The sequence below is a fragment of the Procambarus clarkii genome, chromosome 34 (genome assembly GCF_040958095.1).
Source record: "Procambarus clarkii isolate CNS0578487 chromosome 34, FALCON_Pclarkii_2.0, whole genome shotgun sequence".
NCBI classification, from domain to species: Eukaryota; Metazoa; Arthropoda; class Malacostraca; order Decapoda; family Cambaridae; genus Procambarus; species Procambarus clarkii.
In genome coordinates this window covers 38,561,155-38,587,799 of record NC_091183.1, presented here as the reverse complement: position 1 = coordinate 38,587,799, position 26,645 = coordinate 38,561,155, and the positions used below count along the sequence as shown (strand labels likewise).

The 26,645-nt window shown below is 42.1% G+C and overlaps 1 protein-coding gene across 3 annotated transcripts; it reads right to left on the bottom strand.

Annotated features, from left to right (window-relative positions):
• Positions 1-554: 554 nt before the first annotated feature.
• Positions 555-26,318, bottom strand: LOC123762071 (uncharacterized). Of its 3 annotated transcripts, XM_045748332.2 has the most exons (6): positions 26,100-26,318; positions 12,643-12,740; positions 5,360-5,501; positions 3,735-3,892; positions 2,345-2,609; positions 555-1,392 (listed from the first exon to the last, which is right to left on the bottom strand). In XM_045748332.2, the coding sequence occupies exons 2-6, from the start codon at positions 12,647-12,649 to the stop codon at positions 1,194-1,196; spliced, it is 771 nt and encodes a 256-aa protein (XP_045604288.1). In that variant the 5' UTR covers positions 12,650-12,740; positions 26,100-26,318; the 3' UTR covers positions 555-1,193. The 3 variants fall into 3 exon arrangements, with proteins under 3 accessions (XP_045604288.1, XP_045604289.1, XP_069191969.1); XM_045748333.2 differs by lacking the exon at positions 12,643-12,740; XM_069335868.1 differs by lacking the exon at positions 12,643-12,740 and having other exon boundaries at positions 26,235-26,306.
• Between the last annotated feature and the right edge of the window lie 327 nt (positions 26,319-26,645).

The following is a 26,645-nucleotide window of genomic DNA, read 5'->3' as shown; positions in this document are numbered from 1 at the left end:
ACTTATCATGTATGGGGACTTGCAGCGGGGTTTACCTAAATTGGATGGAGACAAGTTGTACGGCTGGCAACAGGGTTTGCCCTGAGTGAATGAGAACTTGTTCAAGTCATCTCCTTATGGCATTTATTAATTAAGTTAAAATGTTGTGATAATAAAAACTGGACAAAACATATTATAAATTACGAAATTTTAAATAACAAACGTTACGAAGATAGCAGGAAAAGTTGTATTAGGTCAAGTGCTGCAGATCCAAGCAGTCAACAACACAAACGTTTAGCATAGTAAATCAGCACAGGAAAGTCCACTACGGGCTCACCATAGCCCGTGCTACTTGGAACTTGTTCTGAGTAGCTGAATCTATAACAACAACAAATCAGCACTGACCAGTCAATTGGATAGAAAAATGGACGCGTGTAGTGATCTTTGGTGACAACTTATGCCTAGATTAGCATAATAATTATTATAACATCGTTATTACACGGCCCAGAGACATTGATGTCTTAGTAAATATAAGCAAACGACCACATTTTAGCAGGACTAAAGTAGACCAAAAATGTATTAAATCTAATAAATTGAATAACATTGAACATTCTCAGTATTAACTGAGTATCTTACTGCGCACGCGCATGTGTGTATGCGCGTGAGTGGTTGTGCAAACATGTGTGCTTGTTTAAGCAAGCACGAGTGATTGTAAGCACAAACATGTACTGATGAATATTACTAAGATACATAAATGTTGCAAATTTATGAACGGACTATTATCAATAACCGTTCAGTTGAATATGATGGTATTTAAAAACATTACATTAAATCAAACGACGGTCTGTGTTCAATTGTGAACTAAATCTATTCTTTATCTTATCGGTAAAAGTCTATATAATTATTCAAAATTACGTTTAGTGTGACAGTCATGGCGGAGAGGGAATGTGACAGCTGTCACGGACAGAAAGTGACAGCCATCGGGAAGAAAGTGTCATATTGTTGTTCTGTCATTGGCAAAAACTGACAGCCGTCGCGGAGAAAGATTGTCATGTTGATGTATATGTTAAGCAAACACATGGTTTATCATGGAAACAACCCCGGCCACATAACACGATATTTTCACTCCGACAATTAAGGATGAATGTCGAGTTGTCCCATTGGTAACAGCTAATTCCTTTAATTTTCCGCACGATATCCTATGATAATCCCGGTCACTCGAGGCCTGGGATAGCGTCCAGCGGAGACGGGATGGAGGCGGCCTGACTATACTTGGGCTGGCAGGCACAGCCGGATTCCACTAAGACGTAATCCTGGCCGGTGAGGGTGACAGGACCCAGCGGTATCACCAGAAACAGGTAGGGTACGTACGTCTGCACACACGCGCCCTGCACAATGTCGCATGACTTGCTCCTGCAACACAAACACATGATGTTACCATGGTGAGCTTCTGCAACATAAGCAAGACGTAGAGGTAGGGATAGATGTTGTGTGTGGTGGTGGTGGTGGGGGTAGGTGAAGGAGTGAGTGTGGTGGTGGTGGGGGTATGTTGTTATAGATTCAGCTACTCGGAACAAGTTCCAAGTAGCACGGGCTATGGTGAGCCCGTAACTTACCTGGCACAGGAGCGGGGCAAGAAGCACGGGCTATGGTGAGCCTCGTGGACGGGAGATGTCTCTCCTGTGTGGTGGGGGAAGGTGAAGGTGTGAGTGTGGTGGTGGTGGGGGTAGGTGAAGGCGTGAGTAGAGGTGGGGGTTGTGTAGGTGGCTATAGTGAGCTCACCAAAAAAAAAATTCTCATTTAATGTGAGAACTACTTTTGGGTTTTATACAAACATTAAACGGTCTAAAATAATTTCGTGGTTATCTACATTGTTCAGTATCAACAGGAAGTTCAGTGTTATTATAATATATATAACAGTTGTGGATTTGGGGGTATGATGAAATCTTACACAAGACGGTTCGACTAAATTTGTTTTCTGGTTGTCACTACCGTATATATATATTAGGTTAGGATGTATTAATATTAGTTTAGGTTAGGCTGTGTTAGGATAATTTGGTTTGAGTTAGGTTAGGTAAAATTACCTAGGTTTTAAAATTCGTTGGCGAACTGTCTTGTGTAAAATTGTGACGTATCCGTAGATTTAAAGTCTATATTATGAGACAATTTAGGTAGCATGGAAACTAAGGAAACAAAAGAACATATATAGCTATTAACCTACACATTCAAGTTTCAATGAAACGTGTCCTCCTTTGAAGAATAATGAGTGTTATAAGTCTCAATACTATGAAACAACAAGATATTGCATTGAAACAATTAACAAAATCGCTACAAGAACCACTTCCTCCAGCCCAGAAAGACTCACTCGCACACTTCGAAGATAACTTGCTGCAAGAGATCAGGGAACTTCTGGACGATGGTGACAGGCCGGCCTGACGTGAGACTGATGCCATACATCGGCGCCGTCGTGTTGAATTTGGTCCGGCATAGCCTAGCCGGAGGGCCGGGAGGACACGACGACGGTGACGGTGACGACGAGACGGAGGGGCTGGTGGAGGACATGGGGGACTTGACGGAGGCAGCCGTCCTTACCTGGTTCTCTGCCGCAGGTGATGATGTCATACTCCTACCTGAGGCGGTCAATACATCATATTCTAAAATCATTCTGCTTTAAGATAATTATACTCAAAACTGTCACATTTTTAAACTACCATGATGCTCTTGATGACACAAACTATTTAGCCTTTTTTTTTATTAATACATTAGGTACATCTGAATTTGTGCAGCTACCCTAGACTATATGAAAGGGAGTACAGTGTGTCAAAAAGCTAGCTACGTGATGCTAAAAAATCCTCCATCACACAGGATGGTTAGTCATACAGAGGCATGTGATAAGTAGTCTGCACTGACAGACTCTGGGTTCGTTATGAGGATATCATGAGTACAAGAGTGAATAAGGTAGCAGTGATAATAAGAGTCCCCATCTCGCAAGATGGTTAGTCATACAGAGGCACGTGATAAGTAATCTGCACTGACAGACTCTGGGTTCGTTATGAGGATATCATGAGCACAAGCGTGAATAAGGTAGCAGTGATAATAATAAAAGTCCCCATCTCGCACGATGGTTAGTCTATTTAACATTCCATTCACCTGGGCTTAAGGGTCGCATACATACATACATACAGTAACGGGGTGAGAATAGCTTGAGCTACCTCATCCCTTTGTGTGTATTTTACCTCAATAAACTTATTTCAATTTCAATACATACATACAGTCCAGGTGAATGGAATGTTTATTTCCTTGGAAGTGTAGATGACAATTTATATGACGTGGGCGTGGGTCAGTAATTCCTCTGAGCTTCACTAGTGGTCAGGGTAAGTTGAAAATTTCAATTTGACAGCAGGATGCTGCTTCTGAAAATTTTCTTTTTTTTTAAAGGCTGCTCATAGCAGAGTTGATAGAGCATCGGCCTCACACACGTGGGGTCCACGGTTCGAGACCCATATACAGCCCAGATGAATGAAAGTCTGCCTCCGCAGACTTACGAAGATAAAGTTTGAAAGTATTGGGCAGTACTTTAAAGTTACAATACTGAAATTCTAGCTTTGTGGGAACGGGAGTGGGGAAATGTCAGTAGACAACCTTGCCAAAGGTATTCACATTAACCACTCCTGTATGTTTAATTAAAACTAAGAAATATTAATGCTATGTTGTGCTGTATCAATGGCACTGCATGAACTCAAGTAGAGACTGACCCTCTGGTGCGAGCTGGCCGAGGTTGGCATCCTGGTATTTGGCAAGGAGTCTGTTCCTGGTGGTGCTGGGGTCCAGGGTTGGGTGCAGGGTTCGACCCTTCCTCGCGCTCCGAGGAGGCCCAAAATCGCCTTCAGTGTACAGCCGATTTACCAGAGCGCTGTGGACATGGAGGACGAGGTTAGGGGTGAACATATATTTTTGTTTGTTTTTTACACAGATGGGTATAGGAACAGACCAAAACAGACCACTTTTGACTCATGTTAGTAGACTGAGAGCTTTCTCTTCCCCTAACTCATGGTACAACCCGTTCTCCTAATAGCACATCGCATTTTGACGTACACTTTACCTACGGCCAAATAACTGATGTACTAAAAATAGTAGGGCTCGCGAAATTATTGTGATGTACCCGTTTTCTGTTTGTGGGCCTTCGGGTAGGTTAGGTTCAGGCAATTTAGTACAACAGTTTAGTGACGCTGGGAACGCTCATCTATAGCTGTTGTAGACAAACAGCCCCGCTCCTGTGCCAGGTAAGGCCACTACGGGCTCGCCATAGCCCGTGCTACTTGGAGCGTTTTGTTTCCAGTAGCTGAATCTAAAACTACATGGGAACGCTCAGGAGGACGGGCTTCATGGTCAACCAATCCTATCATAGCACGTCGCATTTTAATGTATACTTTAATGTATACTTTACCCAACTAATGTACAAGAAAATTATTGCGGCTCCCGAAATTGATATACTGTTCCGTTTTCTCTTCGTGGGTCCTCTGGGTTGGTTAGGTTAGGGCACTGTAGTGCAACAATTTCCAGACGTTGGGATCGCTTGCAAGAACGGGCTGGGTGGTAAGCCTTACCCACTAGTTTTTCCCTGTGATACGACCCCCTAATTGGTTAACAACCAGATATCTAATTACAGATGGGTGAACATAGGCGAATAATTAAGGATTGGCACCTAGTCAATCCTCACTGGCTAGGAGTCGAACCCAGGACCAAACTGCTTGCGAGGTACGGGCCCACTGGCCACCAGGAACTGCAAATGTGACTGTGGGCATGGGAAATTGAGGTTAGTGGTGAACAGATGTGTTGTAGCCTATGGGCAGCAAAGACAGGATTTGTGGTAAATATAGTACCGTGCTGGCAGGGTCAGCAGCCTAGAGCCCGAGTGAGTTGAAGGATCTAGAATGTGTTGTAACGGTCAGCAAAATGCCATGAAGTACATATGAATGGCAGGCCTTCAGTCCATTATAAATTTATTTGATCTGACCATAATCATGGGGAAAATCAGCATTTGCAACACACTTACTAAATAGATACTGTACTACAAGACTAAATTCATAACTTAATCCCTACCTTCGAAGTAACATAAGCAAAAAAAAAACAATAAAAAAAGTATGAGAAGCAGCAAATTTTGTCATAAGGAACAGTGAGAATAGCACTAATTTCTTACGCTATAAATACCATTCTGCATGCTGGTAACAGATCAGTAAATAAACGCAGTACAGAGGGAGCCACAGTAACAGCAGGAGCATCATCAATAACAACAGAAATAGAAGCAGCAGGAGACAATTTATTAAAATAATCATATGATGGAGACGATAAAGCCCCACAAAGACTTGGGGGTACTGACCTAGGGTATGGATTACCATCGGGGCCGAGGGCATCAGGGTCAGTAAGGGCGTCTCCCCACGTGTACCGTCTACCATCTTCCACCCGGCACTCGCACACCCCTACTACCACCACAACCACAACCACAACCGCTATCCACATATCTGAAAACAAATGAATACATCATCAAATATTCCCCCCCTTTCCCTAACAAACATTCAAACACTCGAAATAAGAAATAAACGAATTAAAATTATAATTTTCCGCCATACATACCTGCAACATCCAACGATATCTATTTTTTTCTGAAAATAAGGCATCAAGTTATGACATTAATTTAGAAGCCAGACATGTTTTATGTGTGTAATGGGTATACAGTGTCGAGGACTTTCAAAAAAACATTGCCTCCTTGACATCCACGAAGGCCTACCCTCGGGGGAGGCTGTCACCACACAATCACTAAAAACTACACTTCTCCAGCCCACCCTCTAAAAATTATAGTAATTATAGAAACTATTTGGTCGAACATACAAAAATGGACCGATTTGCTCCCCACAAAAAAGTTCGCGTTTTGTGCTATTGTATATAAAATTTGGAATGCTGTGAACGGAATTTTAAACATTGGATCAGTAACTATTCCACCTTATTTGACCAAGGCGTAAATAAACAATCCTAAGTATAATGTACGTTATCTGGTGTATGGTAAAACTCTTGCACGGGTGTATAGAAAACTCTTGCACAGTTGTATTGTAAAGCTCTTGCACAGATGTATGGCAAAGCTCTTGCACAGGTGTATGGCAAAGCTCTTTCACAGGTATATATTATAGCTCTTGCACAGGTGAATGGAAAAGCTCTTGCACAGGTGCATGTTTGTTAAATCACATCGTAGGAAGGTCACTTAAATTTCGAATGCATTTTCATTCAACATTAGGACTGGGGAGGGTGTAGGGTATTTTATTTATTAAGCAAGACCCTGACAAATTGGACATCTTACTGAGCACATCATACTAATAGCAATTAATAATAATTACAAAAACAAACATGTACTTAAACATATTGACGGCTGATATACACAATCCAGAAAGATTTGATCTAAATAAAGTGTCTAGCAGATGCTTCTTTTGCATGATACATGTTATCATGCAGACGATCAAAATGCTCTATGCCAAAGGTACAGGGAGAGGCTACAAGTTAAACACTCGTATTCAGTTTACAATAATATACTCGATTTAACATAATTAAAATACTTCATGCCACAGCCCTCAAATTACAGCCTTACTGTAGTGTTTCAACTAGAATCTACTTATCTTGTAACTTGGGCACAAATATGAGGCTAATTTAAATTGTTTGTAACTGGATCATCATAAATGTAAATTGTACAAAGAATACAGAGTAACGTTCCTAAACCCATTATCTTGACTAATCTCTCTGCATCACCCACTGGGTGGGTATGAGTTCCATAAATCACAAATTAAACTAAACTAAAGGCATGAAGATACATTGATTACTCCTTTTTCATTATGAATATAACTTAACATTCCTTACCCGCCTCCCGTCTCCCCCCAGCACCTCGTTTCCAAAACACCAAGTCTCTGCCCCCCTGTATCCCCGCCTCCACCCTCCCACCCAGAACATTGTTTTCTCAAGACGTCAGCTGCACGGTTGATATAAGTCTGCTTTTCCCAGGCTTGGCTGCTCACACACACTGATCCCTCACCTGTTATTTTACCTCGTGGCACTGCATTATATTCACCCGGCGGGCCTCCTGTTTGCTCCGACGGCTCCACCTGCCACTCACAAACAGGTGTGCTTCCACTCCATTTTTACCACGTGCGTACCTCGGCCGTTAATATTTCAAATGAGATTGTAAAGTGGTGTGTATGTTAGTGTGGACTGTATTATGGTGTAGATGATATTATCGACTGTGGGTTGATGATTTAATTTAGTGTGGGGGTTAAGCACGAAGCAACTAATTATGCAAATTCATTGTTCTTAATTGAAAATTTTTAATTAAAAAAAATCAGCTCATACTATGAAAAAGTCGCAACTGGAATATTGTGATTGGTTTGGTATTGGGTATTATATAAGGCCTATCACAACCTTTTGAGGGTTATACATAGTCCAGGACTGAAGTAAACTCTGTATATATATATACACAGATCTCCACAGATACTCTGTATATATATACACAGATACACCTCTCGGTGCACATATATGCAGTGTTTATTATGTTTTTTGTATACTATGCATGCACTGGTCGCCTGGCCCATGGCCGCTAGGCTACCATACATCAGTCATCAGCCTCATCACCTTCCTTCATTGTTGATTTGTTATGTATGCTCAGTAAATAACTCTTACAGTTCTATTTGTCTTGTCAAATAATTTACATTCACTGTCTTGCATATAAAATGAATTATTGTTATCGTGATTATTGTTATCGCTGAGAGTATAGCAAACACAGGGTTCGCTGAAGATTCACTTCAGGGTTCGCTGCTCCCTGCTTGACTAATGATGGACAGATATTTACAAATTAATTAACGGGACAGACAAAATAATGACCATCCTCATACCAATACCTTTGTAAGGAACAAAATAAGTAAAATCCTCCCCTTAACCACATACCATATAATGACAATGGCTTAAAAATAGGTATATAACCTCTTATATTTACAAAAAGATATAAAAAATACAACAAAAGTGGCAACCGAAATAACAAAGCAGTTGTGAGGTAAACAATAGATCTTAAAGACTTACGTGTTTATTTACGAGATCTGCACCTCTTATCTGAGGATCAGGCGGCTTTAGGTACGTTTCCTTTCATCTTATGCACTTGTTCACCTAGCAGTAAATAGGTACCTAGGAGTTAGAAACCTTTCGTTGATTGCGTCCTAGGAAAAATCAGTCGTTTGCTAAGGGGACTTTGCTTAGCATATATAGCTTCTGCCTAACAGGCCAGCCCGTTCTCCTAATTTACCACGCCTTAAAATATGCAACTTTTTGCCTAATTAGAAATGTACAAACCCTAGTAACCGGCATAACCTATCGAGGTGCATGCACAGAAAACGTCCATATTACAGAGCTTTAATTTTCACAATACGTCGCATTTTTACCGGAATAATCGATTCCGTACAAATGCGAGAACGGGTTTTCCCGCATCATTACCCTGTGCACAGCTCGTTCAAATAAACCCTCTGTTCGAACGTACCTCAAATAAGAAGGTCCGTGATGGTAATACTCAGCCAGTAGAGAACACTCATACTAGCACTCAGTAGTCAGTAAGTAAGCACACCAGTGAGGTAGCCAGACACACAGAAGACCGCTTGCCCCTCGTGTGCTACTTTCTCGACGACTCCACCCAGCGCTCTGTGGTTTATTCCCTTACAACTGGTGTACCGTACTGTGGCGAGTTAAGTTAAACTTTAAGTCATGCCCAATGTGGCATTGTGGGCCAGATTCACGAAGTACTTACACACCTGTACATCTTATCACAATCTTTGGCGGCTTTGTTTACAATTATTAAACCGTTAATGAGCTCCGAAGCACCAGGAGGCTGTTTATAACAATAATAACGGTTAATTGGGAAGTTTTTATACTTGTAAACTGTTTAATAAATGTAACCAAAGCCGTCAAAGATTGAGGAAAGATGTAAACGTTCGTAAGTATTTGCGTAACTGCTTCGTGAATCTGGCCCCTGGTGGGTAAGAAAGTGCCAGTGTGCATCCCTTCTGGCCCCGCTTGCTTGGGAACGCTTTCGACTAAAGACAAGTGGTGTGTTCAACGTGTTTGTGACATTAGTTTTAGTGGAAGTTGTGCATTTAAAAACGAAAACTATCTGTAAAGTGCCCAGAGACACTGGAAAATGGTCGCTTTATTACAGAACCCTTGATGTGTTTAGCCATCGATTGAGTTTTGGTAACTTAATTCAGATTAATATATAATAATAATAATAATAATAATAATAATAATAATAATAATAATAATAATAATAATAATATTAATAATAATATTATTAATAATATTATTAATAATAATAAAAATATATATATTATTATTATTATTATTATTATTATTATAATTATTATATACGTTTAGTAAAAACAGCGACATTCCAGTTGTAACAGTATGGAGACGAGTTAAAATACAGTGGTGTTAGTACTGAGGAATGTATAGTGCTGAGGGAGGAGAGGATGGTGTCAATACTGAGGAATGTATAGTGCTGAGGGAGGAGAGGATGGTGTCAATACTGAGGAATGTATAGTGCTGAGGGAGGAGAGGATAGTGTCAATACCGAGGAATGTATAATGCTGAGGGAGGAGAGGGTGGTGTCAATACTGAGGAATGTATAGTGCTGAGGGAGCTAGGAGAGGGTGGTGTCAATACTGAGGAATGTATAGTGCTGAGGGAGGAGAGGGTGGTGTCAATACTGAGGAATATATAATGCTGAGGAGAGTGGTGTTGTCACAGAGTAAACAGAGAACAATGAACTCGCTTCCATCATTACAAGACTATAAATATACACTCGGGAAGCCTGTTTCGTCTGCAAACAATCCTAGTTTAACGTCTCAATGCCAGGAGAATCGTACTGGGAAAATCTTAACAAGGCTTATGAGTGTTCAAGTTCAAGTAAGTTTATTGAGACAATCAAATACATCTCAATGCGATAGAATGGTTTAGGCTATTTCTATCCTTCGGGCTCTTGGGGACTAACATCCATCATGTAAGCCACATTTCGCCTCATAAAAGTACAGTATACAACAACACACAGCAATAACTTCAATAATAATATTAATAATGAACATAAAAGTATATGCGAATTAATTTAAATAATCTTCGCAAACGCAAACGTTACCAACTTTGCATAAAATTATTTTGATTACACATTGTGCGAGATTACTGAACAGTGGTAAATGTACCTTCAGTTGCTTTAAAACCCGATGGAAAGATGATCCATCTATGCCACCACCCGTTATCTCGATGTGCCACTTCGTAAAAAATGCAACTGTTTAGTCTAGCCAGAACCGTTACGAACCCAAGCAACCCACCAAACCTATCGAGGCCGATGGATAGAAAACAAGAGTAAATAGTGTGGAGCTTTAATTTGTAATAATACATCGCAAGTTTAACGGATTAGTCGATTCCGTACACAAATGCGACGTATTAGATGAGAGGCCGGGTTGCTAAGAGATACGCCAGGGTATAAACGCCATTTCCCCCGCGCCTAACCCTAGGTTAGGGTTAACCTAGGGTTAGGTTAATAACCCTAATATATACATATATATACCCTTGTGTGTATATCACGAAAATAAACACGTGATTAAGAATGTGACAATGTCAGACCACGGAGGAAAATGAAACAGGAATTTCCTTAAGTACTTTCGTATATTAAATACATCTTCAGAAGGAATGAAGATGTATTTAATATACATCTTCATAATACACCTTCTGAAGATGTATTTAATATACGAAAGTACTTAAGGAAATTCCTGTTTCATTTTCCTCCGTGGTCTGACATTGTCATATATATACCCTTGTATACATATACAAGAACAACTTTCAGGAATCTTGTAATCATTTACATTTACATATAATCATTTACATATATACTACTTGTATGGCCAGAACTAACGTATGTGGCATAGACATGGAACCCACACCTTGTGAAGTGGAAAATATAGAAGTGAGAAAGTGCAGAGATTCTCCGCCATGTCCCAGAACAAAGAGAAAGCTGGGACATAATTGTACGCTGAGGTAACTCAACTTCAAACCTCCAGAGAAAGACTATCATCACGCTAAATAATCCCCAACACACATGGACCGTCTTAATACACGTGCAACTTGAACGAGAAGATAGATGTAACCAGAACGAGAGGATGTAAACAGAAGTAGAAGATAGATGTAACCAGAACGAGAAAACAGTGTAAACAACGAAAAGACAGGAAAAAATTGGAATCAGGAAATGTTCAGCGAGTGAAGTCAGTGGAGATAGAGACCAAATCCATTCACTGCTTCATAACTATAGTTATGAAGTGACACAAAAGGGACAGGTGTCGTCGACCAAGACGACCGATAGCCCAAAGGAACTAGAGCTTGAACTCATTCCCTACCAACAACATTTGGTAAGACAATCCAGATATGAAAACAACAAACGCAATTAATCAACGACAAATTTAAGAAGAGTACACAATTCACTTTCCCAGGGCCATAGGCTAGCTAGTACACGCCTGCTAGCAGTGGAGACCACGGCACGCATAATTTGTTAGTTTGTAACTAGGTCAAGGTATACCTTGTGGGAGCCTATTGATGACGCTGCAGCTTTGCCCCGTCATCTAGTGGAGGTGGAGGGAGTTATATTACATGTACTCCGCCACCTCTAAGGAAAGTTTGCCTCTGTACTGCTCGCTAAATTTCACATTTGTTTCCGGGGAAGTGCTGGCGATCCTGGTGGAAACCATCAATGTATTTCTAGCGGTTTATAAGTATAACTGGGCTTTACCATTAAGTCTACTGGTCAGTAACGACAGAATACCCTTGGTGGCATTATTTCATTCTAGCTGGACTGCCATGTCCTTACTTCGCCCCAAAAAAACACTTTTATGTTATTATTTCTATAGTTACTTGGTGCATAAACAATGACACTCGCCACCTATTGTTACGGGCTCGCTATAGCCTGTGCTACATGGAAATTTTGTTCAGAGTAACTGAATCTAAAACAACAACAGCCACCTTTTGATTTTCCAAATTTTAATTTTTCTCGCAAACACTTGAAAAGTAAAATAAGTGAAGTTATTTAATGCTCCGTTCAACTCGCCCTTTATTCACAACAGGCATATTCCTTCCTTATTTATCTCATTCTGTTCACTCCTCTCCAAACTCCGCTCTATGTGGCTTGGCTGCGCCGTAGAACAACGGTCTCACTTCATGCGGGTTGGCGTTCAATCCCCAAATGTCCAAGTGGTTGGGCACCATTCCTTCCCCCCCCCCCATCCCCAATCTTTATCCTGACCCCTTCCTAGTGCTATATTGTCATAATGACTTGGCGCTTTCTCTTGATAGTTACCTTACTTCCTCTCCTAATATATATATATATATATATATATATATATATATATATATATATATATATATATATATATATATATATATATATATATATATATATATATATTAATTTCACTTTTATTTCCACTTCCTTTATCTTGTCTGGAATAATCCTACAACATCGAGCTTTCCTTCTTTAAAAACCTTTGCCACTAAAGACTTTCGTTCCCTGTGTATTCCTCTCGCTTTCCTCACAGCCATACGAACCTGCCATTGCTTGCTAGGGTCGGTCACGTGCTTGCTGGGGTCGGTCACGTTCTTGCTGGGGCCGGGCACGTGCTTGCTGGGGACAGGCACGTGTTGGCCTGGAAAGGGGCAAATGCGGTTTAACGTTGAGAAATTTAAATTTCTTAACCTGGGGAAAGAAACTATTCTGTCTACGGCATTAATAATACACATCAAATTGTCAGACTTGAGAGTGAGTGGTTAGAGCAACGCCTCGAGGCCAGGAGAATAATACATCACTGCACGGAATAAAGTCAGAATGGAGTTGTGATTTATAATATGAAGCGTTAGCTTAGTCACTTATTATGTACCCCATCCCGTGGGCGGTGGTGGAGAGGGTTACAGCGGCACATAATAGGTTCAGGAACTATCATGGGTTGAGGCTACCAGCTAGCATTACTGAGACAAAGAATACACCAGGTAACAAGAAGATATTGAGGTAAGTATACAGGTGAGAGGTGGTTGGGGGGGGAGGGGAACTGTCAGGAGAAAGCGCCAAGCCATTACAACTATATAGCACTGGGAAAGGGTCAGGATAAGGATTTGGGATGGGACGGGGGGAAAAGGAATGGTGCCTAACCACTTGGACGGTCGGGGATTGAACGCCGACCTGCATGAAGCGAGACCGTCGCTCTACCGTCCAGCTCAAATGGTTGGACAGTGGTGGATGTTAACAGGACCTGCCAAGCATGGACGGTGCTCCATAATTCTTACATTCTATGGTCTTATATAGTTCACAAAAGCAGCTGATGTATTTACTGATATAAAAACACCTCCCGGGTGTGGTAATTGTATTTTTATTATTGCGATAATGGTTGTATAGCATATGGAGGAGGCGCGCCTGAGACAATCTTGCGTAAGAAGCCTAGTAAGAGGAAACTTACGGCAGCCAGAGAAACCACAGATGTGAGAAATTACCCTGGAAGTAAATTACCGGGGGGGAGGGGGGGTGAACCGTTGTGTGGACGTCCCGTGACCATAGTCACAGCAAGGAGTACAGTGAACAAATCCCCAAGAGCCGTGACGAGGATTCGAACCTACGTCCGAGAGCTTCCTAGACGCTGCCTTAATTTGATTTGTTCATTTGATACATCACGCTATTGTGATTTCTGTGTGTAAGGAGTACAGAATTTACCCCACCGGCCAGTGGGCACAGGTACAACTAATAATAACCAGTAGGGAGTGTGAAGAACATCACGTCTATTAAATAATAACAATAATAATGTTCTAATCATTAAATATCGTGTTCCGGATGCAGAAATGTTTCTCCTAACTCCTGGGTCCTGGTGTACCTATATTTTTTGTCTGACGTGACTCCCAAATCCCACTGGTTTTGTCGTTTTTACATTTGCATACTTGTATGGTGCTTGCCTCCACTACTCTCATACTCTTGCTAGCGTGACAACCGCTCTCACAATACCAGTACCAGGCATGGACTACCATCACCAGTACCTGGCACGACGACCCGCTCTCACTTTCGCCCGCTTCATCACCCTAGCGATACCAGAGCACCATTGGTACCCAGACCGTAGTTATGTGAGGGAGAAAGTCAGGGAGAGGTGTGGGAGGAAGGAAGGTACCCGGATGGTCAACAGGATGCGACAAAGCTCGCCATAACATTACTATGATCACGTGACGTACCACCGTCGAGTGCTGGTACGTCAAGTCACTTGACGCAAATGGTAAGGTACGTCACCTGACGTAAATGTGTACCAGGGAACACATATCTTAACAATGCAACATGTGTGCTTTACTGTAGTACTTTAGCTTAACACTCAAGACGTATATTTTCCTAAACTGAAGAACAATATCCAAACGTAGATAAGAATTATGGTTGCGCTGAATTTGGACACATCTATTGTCCATGGTCTTATTTATAAGGCAATGAGTCTAAGAACTGATTGGGTTGTTAGTTAAATTAGGCATAGTTTCTCACTGTCAGGGACAGGAAGCCTCTTCCAGCTCTTCTGATGCCAACGGCTGGCCACTACAGGATGCAACCCACAATAATCACCTAACTCCTGGGGGTTCCTATTTACCCCTAGGTGAAGAGAAGCATCGGCTGTCAGGAAACTTGCCCAAACGTCTGGCACTGCCCGAGAATCGGACCTAGAGCCAATTGGTTGTGTGCTGAGAGGGCCACACAGAGGTCACGCTGAGGCTGGGTTGCATGGTAGTGAGCACAGCAGTACTGTGCGGGCCGGAACATGGTCATCACTTGGTAGACTGCCTCAGTAACGGCTGTCATGCTCTTCTTCACCCTCAGATCTTACACTCTGGTTACTCCCAAGTCTCAGCGTTCTCCACGTCCTGGGATGGCTTAGTGTTCTTCACGCAATATATTTTTGTTTTACCCTCAATAACAATTATTTTCATGCGGAATTTGGGTCCAGAGATACGGGTTTGGTCATTTTATATGACCTCGATATCTTCTCTCTCTCCTAATCCGCGTGAGGGAGGAAGGAGGGCGCTTGAGGAGAGTGGGCTGGACGAGGCCCGTCAACTGCTGGTGTGTAGGCGGGGTACTGGTCCTTTTAAGTACATTCCTCGCCCGGGATCCTCACGAAGTTATTCCTTCCTTTCTTCTCCCGCCACCCCTATTCCTCCTTCGCCTTCACACACACACACACACACACACACTGCTAAGACAGGCATTGTTATGCAATAACAAACCAAAGTTAAGTAAAGAAAACAGATGCACTCATTGTCCTGTAAGGCTTCCTGACATTACCTCTGACCATGACCTCAACTGATCCTTCACCACCTTACCTTCCCACCTGCCTACCCTCCCACCTGCCTACCCTCCCACCTCCCCTAACGGCTCACACAAATATTAGTCATACTCATTACTCGTTAGTGACGCCTCAGATCTTCCGGTCTTTACAAAATAACTCCAGTGCCCTTCCGCTCTACGGGCCGCCACACGGGCCGCTGCCACACACGGGCCGCCACACACACGGTCCGCTGCTTAACCCGGGTGGTTTGCAAACATTAATTTGGCAATTTTCTTCGTTCCACTAAGGTACCATCAAAATAACTGTTACTGGCTGACTGTGTATTGTGAATGACGTAGATGGTACACAGTAAGGGAAACAATTCGTAATGTTTACTTCTGTCTGTGAAGGGAACTGAAATAAGTCTTGCTAGCGAAGATACGCTGAAGACAATATAGAGAAACAACACTGCGAGCTATGGCTGGTGTTCAGAGCTCGACCCCGCTCAGGAGGCAAAGTTGTATTTAGGGTATAAGTACGTCCCCACCCGCTTGTCGTAGCTCAACTGGTTCACAAATAACCAGACATTTGAAGGAAATAGCACCTTCCCGCCACGCTGGGTCTGCGGTGGTGACCGGACGATGGGTCTCCGGACCATGGTTTTCCGGACCATGGGTCTCCGGACCATGGGTCTCCTGGTCTATGGTTTATTGTAAACACTTCCGTTCCGTTCCCTGTCGGTATCATACATGTCTCCTCTCGTATTATAACAATAACGTAATCCTCTGATACGTTAAGGTACAACTTAGGTTGTTTCCTTAACAAATGGAGTTCCATTTAGAAACCATAACCCAATATTTCCCCTCATACTAAAGTCTTTTATGAGACTTTAATATAGCACTTCATGTAAAGACGATCCCAGACGTAACAAACACAGACGTTGGCCAACAGTGTGCTTCTCTGTGAACATTAATTGTTCTTAAGGATGAAGTTTTTTTTTTAAATCAAGATAACCACGTTTCCTTGAAAAATTGACAATAGTTAGCAGCTGTCGGCGTGCGAAAAGACAACTAACCAAACAGACATCCATACGGATGTTGCTCATTTAGTCAACAAACATATTTTTCAAGAGCAAAAAAAGATAAACTACCTCGTCAATAACCAGAGGGTCAGCGGCCCGTGAGGAACTCGCCCAACCGTACCATATTTACATTGCTCTGCTGTCTTGAACACACTTCTGCCGGCACAAAATATTTCCACGTATCCTGTGTCAACACCGAGAGACCGCAGGACCACAATGTTTACAGCGGCGCTCGCTGGCAACGCCAGAGTAATTGTAATAATATTTGTCTTATCCTAAACCAGTGGCAATCAGGCCAATAGCCGATATAACGACATACTTCCAAAATATTAGATAACCGATATTCTAATTCGTCTGTTTATTAAAAATATTTTTAATTTATGTTTTTCTCCGCCGTGCAGCACAGTTCGTTCCGGTGAGTTCATTGACTGAAGCCACGGCCAGCACGGCGCCCAGACCGTGACGCTCATCCCTGCTGAGAGAGGTTAGAAGGCCTGACCCTGACAAGGTGACCTGGGAGCCCTGACAGGGTGGTCTGGGGGCCCTGACACGGTCGTCTGGGGGCCCTGACACGGTGGTTGGGGGCCCTGACACGGTGGTCTGGGGGACCCTGACACGGTGATCTATCCGATAGCGTTTCTAGAAACTTGGTGTGTGTGTGTGTGTGTGTGTGTTTATGAGACGAATTGCCTCTGTGATGAGCTCTTGTCTAAGGAGTGGTAGTGGACCCCATACCCATCCTGTGAGTGGTAGTGGACCCCATACCCATCCTGTGAGTGGCAGTGGAAAAGGTTACACACGCACACACACACACACACACACACACGCACACACAAGGCTCACGAACTGAACCCCAATATTCAGTTTAGCCAAGCAAGTACAAGTTAAATAAACAGGTTGCCAGCTTCGGCCTAACTGCATTGTTTGACAGGCTAACTATACAACCCGTCCTGGCGTGCGGTCCCAGTTAGACCCAGTTTGCCAGGTTCTGTTATCTGAAAACAGCGTTTAAATGAATCTTGTAAAAGTTTATTTTCAGTTTAAAAAAAATATGATGTAATTAAAATTATATGGAATATATGATAAGATACATAAAAATTACACAATATATATATTGATTAAAAGTATCTATAAGAGAATGTCCGTTTGTTTGTTTGTCTGTCTAATGATGGAAGTTAAGGGCTAGCCTCACCCAACTTTACAGAGGGAAGGAAACTATCAGGGGGGGAAAGCGCCAAGCCATTAGGCTATATAGCCCTGGGAAGGAGGGTTAGGATAAGGATTTGGGATTTGACGGGGGGGGGGGGGGGAAGAAAGGTGCCCAACCACTTGGACAAAATGTGGTTGGGGATTGAACGCCGACCTGCATGAGGCGAGATAGAGTTGGTCCTATTGGCCCTATTAGGAGGGAGTAAGACCCAATCCTAAATCCACACAACATCAGTGAAAGGTGGCTGGCCGAACCTCTTGATTTCTTCACTATATATAAACTTAAATGTTTGTTCGAGGCTGGAGGCCACACGAGGAAAGAGGAAGTGAAGGAGGGAGGGCAGGGAGATGGGGTGAGAGGGAGAGAAGAGAGGGTGGGGAGAAGAGGGAAAATGGGGAGAAGGAGGAGATTTAAGGAGAGACGAGAAAGGGACAGATGAGGGTGGGGAAGAGAGAGGGAGACAGGAAAGACAGACTACCCCGGGTACCGCCGGGTACCCCTTCTAGTATAATATAACTATGAGAAACATATTAATCATTAAAAATAATATAATAATCCTTATCCTATATTATACCCTAGAGCATATACATGGTAATAATTAAAATAAACAACAGAAATAAACACACTGGTCATACTGGTTTGGCTGGCAAATTTTATAAAGTAAAAATAGCGAGATCAGTTAGTGGTGAGATATACTAAGAATAAGTCAAAGTATATTCAAGATAAACAGCAGAATGCTGCATCATGCGTTCCCTCTTTGACCTGAAGACCTTCATTTATAATGTCCTCAGACTTTAGAACATACATATATACTTAGGTAAATACCTCGGGCGTCTTAGGGACACTACCTAGTCGTAGGAAGGGGGCCTGGTATATTCCTGGGAAGCCTCTCTTATGCCTATAGATAGCATACTACTTGGTATGGAATCACAGTCTTTTTTTTTTTAAGGCCTAGGTGGGAGCTTTCCTTAAATATTTCATCTGTTTTTCGAAGCCGCTTATGCGTGCAGGAAATGTTAAATAATCTTCATTGAGGGACGAGAACGTCTCAAGAATATGGATCGTCTCTGCATTGTACACAAACAAGTACAAGGGAACGAGAAGCCCAGAAAAACACAACACAAAGTTCAGATTGATTACAAGTATTCGGTGCAGGGGCATGGTGTAGACCTAAGCGGAAAAAAAATTGACCTATATCTATAAGACCGCAAAAGGGACATAAGAGGCAGTGTTAAATATTCTTAAATCATGAGTGAACGGTTGCTTAGACCTATACAACATTTTCAATTCTTAAATTACAGTATTAATATTTAAATATCTTTGCCATAAATTTCGTATTATATTAACTTATTATTATTTGAGTGTTAAGGGAAGCAGTGACAAGGTGAGGGTCGAGTATAAGCCACTAGGCATGGCGACAGTCATTTATATTATTCAGTATAAAGGCCGGGTATGAGAGTAGGCTACAGGCGGGGTCCGACCCTCTTTTTTTTTTTTCTCCTGTCTAACAGCTGGAGGTTCCCGTTAGGCGCAGGGACGCCGCTCCACTGTTCACCAGACTTGTTCAGTCTCGTCCTCTTCCTCTCCTGGGGATGTTCCTTCCTCCCCCTCAGTTCTAGCTTATCTTAGATATAATAATAATATAAGCAGCAGCATTCTTATTTATCCTATCCTATTCTTATTTATGTTAAGTAACCAAAATCTGCTAATAACAATATTAGTATTATTCTTATTTGTGTTAAGTAGCGACAATCCGCTATGTTGATAAGTTGAGTTTATTTGGGTCATGAAGGGAGACTAAGAGTAAGATGTAGGTCAAGATTGGCATGATATCACGGCCAAGATAACTTCCAGCGTACAAGTCTCGCATTTCTGTATACACGACAAGAAGCAAGACTTAAGATTTCATCTCAGACGAGACATCATTTTTATAATAATAAATTGTGTGTATATATATATATATATATATATATATATATATATATATATATATATATATATATATATATATATATATATATATATATATATATATATATATATATATGTATGTTGGGCTTATATAGCGGCCCTGCCCCCCCCCCACCAAGGTCGACTTACTGACCCCAGGATGCAACCCCACAACAATCTGAATATCCTGGGTACCTGTATACTGCAAGGTGAACACTGGCATTAGGTGACAGGAAACACCCCCAACCATTTCTGATCCACTCGGGATTCGAACCGGGAATTCTCGATAGTGAGATGAGAACGAACCCAACTGTACTACCGGTTAGTGTTCTTTAATACAGTAATAAGCGTAAGGAAAATACAAGTGTTCGGTAATGTTGAGGCGATCCGGGGCATGTCCGGCCTCCGGGGCCCGCTCGCTGACCTCATTTTACCCGTCTATCCCACCCGTCACTTGCCGCCGCTGGCCCGGGACACTTGCCGCCGCTGGCCCGGGACACTTGCCGCCGCTGGCCCGGGACACTTGCCGCCGCTGGCCCGGGACACTTGCCGCCGCTGGCCCGGGACACTTGCCGCTGCTGGCCCGGGACACTTGCCGCCGCTGGCCCGGGACACTTGTCGCCGCTGGCCCGGGACACTTGCCGCCGCTGGCCCGGGATAACTGATAGTCTCATCACGGGGTACTCGGCAAGGTCAAATTATACCAAAGTTGGTTGATTAATAATAAGATGAGGTAAAATTATAGCAGTTATGTAGTAATACCATGGCGGTCGGCAGGGAAGTATTTAGACAGTTTAACAGGTTCCAAGGTTAGATTGGATAGCTATATGGGCGAAATGGTGGTATTAAACGAGACCCCCCTACCATTCTGGGCCAACGTACCTCCTGCAGTGTTCCCTAACTCTTTATGTTATGTGGTGGTGAGAGTGGTGGTATGATAGATGTTTGTGATGATACCAGCTGACCTTATTGACCCGCCTTTCTATTTCAGCAGGGCCGCTTTCTGCAGCGGCTGTGCAGAGTGAGATCTATCCTCAGGTTTCTAATTCTGCTGAAAGTGACAATCTCAGTAACCGCAACACTGCACACCCTGAAACACCTGTCTCAAGTGTTTTAATTTGTCATTTTGAGTGTTGTCTTCAAATGATGGTTTACCACAAATGTCATGTCGTTGTGTTTAATAACATGTGTTTAGGTAATTACTCGTCTTTCCCGAGTGAAAGTTGTTATCACTATATATATAGATCGGGATGATGATGCATGTTCAATACAGAATATTATCAATATATTTCTTTTCGATTTTAAAATATTTAGAATGCCTGCCATTCGCATTGATACCTGAAAATGTATAGCTAATTAGAGCTAAGCACTTAATGTATAATAATATATCGAGTCCAAAGACTTCATGTTAAAAAATATATATGGTTTGCTGGAATATTTACTGGAGCTTGTCTCTGATACTCGATGGTCATTTGTACAAGTCCTTCTCCTAGTTTCTGATACTTTAAACTGTACCAAGGTAATCAAACGTGAGGATATTGGACGCTAACTCGTAGTGGAACGGCGTGTTTGGTTAGGCTACCTTCGATCTAATACTATGCTTGTGTGAGCGCACGTGAGATAACGTTTATTCAAATTTTCCTCCACTTATGGACAACACACAACACGTTACAGTGTAAACAGGAATGTAACAAAACTAATAATCTGGTGCTAAACCGCTGCATTTAACATGAATGAGAACTGTGCCCAAGACGGGAAAGCACAAAGACAGACTTAAAACATATCTAAGTGTGAATATTGACAGCTGCCGACAGAATCCACAATATTACCCGCCAAAAGTATATAACTTAACAAGTTGCAATCACACTCTCAACAATACACTGGGAAAGTATTGAATACTTGACATTACGACTTTTTTTTTTGTAACTGAACATGAAAGCCAGCTTGCGGCGACGATATGAACTCTATTTTCGTTTTCCCTGAGCAGGATGTTTGAAATTGGGACTGGAAAAAGTAGTAGTCTACCACCCCGCCCCACCCCAAGGCCACACCAAAGCACAGGTGGGAATAAAGTGCTTGTCACAATACGCCTCTGGGTGACAGGCACGCTGAAGGCTGGTTACTATCAAATCAACGCGCCATGCCGAGAAGCCTAATATGTAGCAACACTGAAAGCAGTCCTTTTGGAAATTAAAACAAGTAATCTATGTGAACACTTGTGACCAACTCTTCTAGTGTTTATAATAATAAATTTTATTTATACAATATACATTGGAACATGTTACAGTCGTTTATTTGTAGGTACACAAGTTTTATAGAAAGCCACTGATTAAAAAACGACGTACTGTCTTACATTAATTCAGTTTAGATCCCAGGATTCTTTACTGCTACGCTAACCCGAGTGTGATAAAACATGGCAAACAAAAAATTGCAAATAAGAAAAATGTGTGAAAGAGATAAACGAGACAATCTAAGAACAAAAAATTGAGATGGAGCGGGGTTGAGTGAGGCTACAACCTGTTCAGGGCTGGTTGATGACCTGAGAGACGCGCGCCGCTCCCTGTGACGCATACCCCAACATAGCTGCTTCCCGTGACGCACACCCCAACATAGTTGCTTACCGTGACGCACACCCCAACATAGCTGCTCCCCGTGACGCACACCCCAACATAACTGCTCCCCCGTGACGCACACCCCAAACATAGGCTCTCCCAGTGACGCACACCCCAATATAAGCTCTCCCAGTGACGCAATTCAATTTCAATTTCTTTCTTTATTATGCGCCCCATACCCATCCCGTGGGCGGTGGTGTAAAGGATTACAGAGGCACATAATCGGTTCAGGAACTGCTCCAGTGACGCATACCCAAACATAGCCGCTCCCCGTGACGCACACCCCAATCTCGAGCCTGTATATATTTCAACAATCATAGCGGATTTGTTTCCATTTATTAAACAGTTTACTAGTTTCGAAATTTCACAGTTTAAGGGTATTACTGTTTTATAATACCTCACACTGCTTTATTTGCGCTCATAATTGTTTAATATATGGACACAAAGCCGTTGAACACACATGCTTGTTGAAAGATATACAGGTTTCGTAAGAGGATGCGTATATGATGATGCCCCCCCCCCTAATGCACAGGCTGGACCTGCAAAGTCATCACACACCTGAAGCCCACACATGAGACGCTGTGTCATACCTTAAGAACAGGTGCTCAATGATGATAACAACTGGAGCTGTCGTGTGGTGGTGGATCCTCAAGATAGAAATTTTAAAAATTCTCTCCACTTTTAGGTAAGATTTGTATCCGCCTTTCCAAAAATTACAGAAGACAAATGCGAGTCAAATTACAGAACACGAAACAAATCTCTGGTCATACTGAGGACGTGTTGATCCAGCTCAGTGACTGCAGGCGGGGAATCTGACTTGCACTTTGTACAAAAATATTGCCAAATTAATATTTCAGTATCAACGGATTTGTTTTTGTACACAGTCATGACAACAGAGCCTTCGCCACCTGTGCCTCTAGCCAGGTAATTACCTACAGTGTGTCGTAGCTTTTACTGCCACAGTCATTCACTGAACTGAATAGAAACTAGCCATTAGCTGAGCTGAGTAGAAACTAGCCATTTGCTGAGCTGAGTAGAAACTAGCCATTTGCTGAGCTGAATGGAAACTAGCCATTTGCTGAGCTGAATGGAAACTAGCCATTTGCTGAGCTCAATACAAACTAGAACAGATTGCTCTACTCCAACAATATCGTTTTAAAGAGTATCAAACAGAAGAAAAACTTCTAAATCTAATCCAAACTGAACAGTATATAATGATAAGGTTTATATGCTATTATTGTGACTGGCTCTATGTAATTATATACTGTAATTTTGCATCAATTAACTTAATTGTAAATATACAATGTTTATGAACCTAGTTTTTTTATTTAATTTAATTTATTTAAATATTTCTATGAGCAGTGAACAGAAAAGCTATTTATAATATCACACTACAGCAACGTCAAGCACCAAGGCTGAATAGGCAGGAAATGGTTCATTATCGCCTAGGTGCGAACCACTGGTAATTATCATCATTATCCAGAAAAGAGTTTACTTGATTATGTCTGAACTATTCTGATGTTAACAGGGTTTTCCATGGGCGGGGTGTCGTTACTGGCACACACACACACACACACACACACACACACACACACACACACACACACACACACATACACACATACACACAGGGTGTGTGTGTGTGTGGGTGGTGGGGGTGATAGGGTGGAGGCTCACTCCATACACAGTTTCAAGTGTAGATATGACAGAGCCCGATAGGCTCAGGAATCTGTACACCTGTTGATTGACGGTTGAGAGGCGGGACCAAAGAGCCAGAGCTCAACCCCCGCAAACACAACTAGGTGAGTACAACTAGGTGAGTACACACACACACACACACAGTAGGGTATATAGTGCGAGGCTGTAGCGTAGCGGGTCACAAAGTTCACCACTACTGGAGCAGCAGACACCACCACGCAAGGCCAGCACCCAGCCGTCCCCCTCAACGTTCCCTATTCAACACCATCACTCAGCCGTCCCCCTGACCACCATTACAGACCCCCCCCACCCCAACATCAGCACCCACCCACAACGCTGCAATCATTGAACATCTCTGCCTCAAGACATTCATTGGTGCATGTGACCTGGTCCCCGAGGTGCTCAAGCAGGAGGTGGACGCGACCGAAAGAAAAAAATATGGAAAAAGAAGGAAAGATAAAACAAATTTAGATATAGATACGTATGCAGGAGTGAAAGACATTTGTGTGCAGTAATATAAGAGTGTAAGGGCTAGAGACTATTGTTGTTGTTGTTATAGATTCAGCTACTCGGAACAAGTTCCAAGTAGCAAGGGCTATGGTGAGCCCGTAGTGGACTTACCTGGCACAGGAGCAGTGCTAGAGACTGGTACATATCGTCACCTGCTCTGGGGGCATATAGGGCCCTAGGTGGTGCGCCATGTGCAGGCGAGGAGTTACAATAACGTGGCTGAAGTATGTTGACCAAACCACACACTAGAAAGTGGAGGGACGACGATGTTTCGGTCCGTCCTGGACCACTCTCAAGTCGATTGTGCAACATCACTCTCAAAGGATTTCAATGCGTTTAAAATACCTAGCTCACTCGGCTGGTTTGTGCCCTTGCCCCTGAGATCTATACAAGGTCACCCGCTCTCCTCTGTCACAACCTTCTACCATCACAGGCAATAACGCAGGGAGTATTTCAACAAATATGTGTCGTCAATTCTTTGATTTTCAGATTTATGGGCTGGGTGTCTAAACATTTGTATTGCTGTCATCGATTATTCTGTATTACATTACGCCATTCCGCAAATAGGTGTGGATGACATGCCTGTCGCGAGGCTTGGTTAAGGATCGTATGGTGTAGCCAGTCACTGGTTGGGTGACCACATGGAGAGCCTGGTCTTTGTACCAGGACAACTATGAGTTTCATATCCCCGACGGGTACACCCATGACCATATACGGTATTAGATGCAACACGCCACCTTCTTGTGTGAAGGAATTAATAGAAATGTAATTGTATAGTTGAGTTCGTTCTCGGCTCACAGTCGAGAATCTCAGGTGGGACAGAAATGGTTGGGCATGCTTCCTTTCATCTAATGTCTCTGTTCACCTAGCAATAATTAAATAGGTATCCGAGTGTTAGTCAACTGATTTGGGGAGGGTCTGTAGTTTGACGTTGAACGGACCACGATACGAGCTAAATGTACCAATGTATGAATTATGAATATATACACACACACAGGCTGCCTGTCCCCAACAAAACGAATTATTATTATTATAATGTATTTGCAATATGTGTGTTGTATAGATTTCTGTGCTCCTTGAGAGACTGGTAATGAAACAAGGGTAGAAATAGCTTAGATACTGTATCCTTTTGGGATATATTTTCTTATCTCAATAAACTGACTTGAACTTGTGAGGCTGCCGCTCTTATCGGTCCTTAACACTGGTCACACTATCAACGTAAAGGAACCGGAGCTGAGAGGAAAAAAAGCAGCTCTGACATTGATGACTTATCCACTTTTAATTTTGTATTATATTATGCAAATAAATATTATTTCTCCAGATAAATTACTCTTAATACAACTCAAAAAAATACTTTGAAGTGTAATCCTGTTAATATTTGTTTATAACTACGTTAATTGGAACATTAAACAGAGTATTGTACCGTACTGTACGTCTAATGCCTTTAATAAATAAATAGGTGAAATTTACAAACACAAATATATACATTTGATAATGCGAGCAACTCGAAGATTTGCCTTAATTCTGTAAATAACGAGTGATCATCGTCTTACAAAATCGCATTACCTTCTAACAAAATTCTATTTTTGTTTAAACTTTAGTTTGTAAATTTTAACTTTCATCAGTCAACATTAAACTACTGATCTACAGTAACTTATTCTTACCTTCTTTATACTTCTATCGAGCTCCTCTTTATTCCACCAATTCTTTTACGTATTTTCTTCTCTCCAGGTAATCCTAAAGGAGGGTCAATTTTCCTTAACTAATATACAAGTCGGGACACAATAACGTTAACTAACTTCAAACGTCAAGATAGCTGGAGACGTAGTGATATCTCCACCCACCCGAGCCGCTGGTCTTCTCTATACTGGTCCTCATACACGTCACTCGGTCAGTGGAACCCCGCACCTACCTGTTACATTCCTACCCCTCTCTCTCTCTTTCTTGATATATCCTTACCCCTTTCTCGTTAGATTTTTATCCCGCTATTGTCATATTTCTACCCCCGCATTCAGGTTGTGTAACTGTCTCACTCTTGCTATATTCATACATTGTTCTTGTTATATTCCTATCCCCCTCTTGTTATATTCCTACCCTACTCGTTACATTCGTATCAAACTCTTATTCAATATATTTATCAAACTCTTATTATTATATTTGTATCCCCCACTCGTGTTAAATTTCTACCTTGCTCTTGTTATATTCCTACC

What these genes read in the sequence shown, in the direction of transcription:
- LOC123762071 (XM_045748332.2), bottom strand. An exon ending in CGGCCAGCTCGCACCAGAGG is followed by an intron (nt 2,610 to 3,734) that starts GTCAGTCTCTAC and finishes TGACCGCCTCAG; the next exon opens with GTAGGAGTATGACATCATCA. An exon ending in GTTATCTTCGAAGTGTGCGA is followed by an intron (nt 1,393 to 2,344) that starts GTGAGTCTTTCT and finishes TTTGTGTTGCAG; the next exon opens with GAGCAAGTCATGCGACATTG.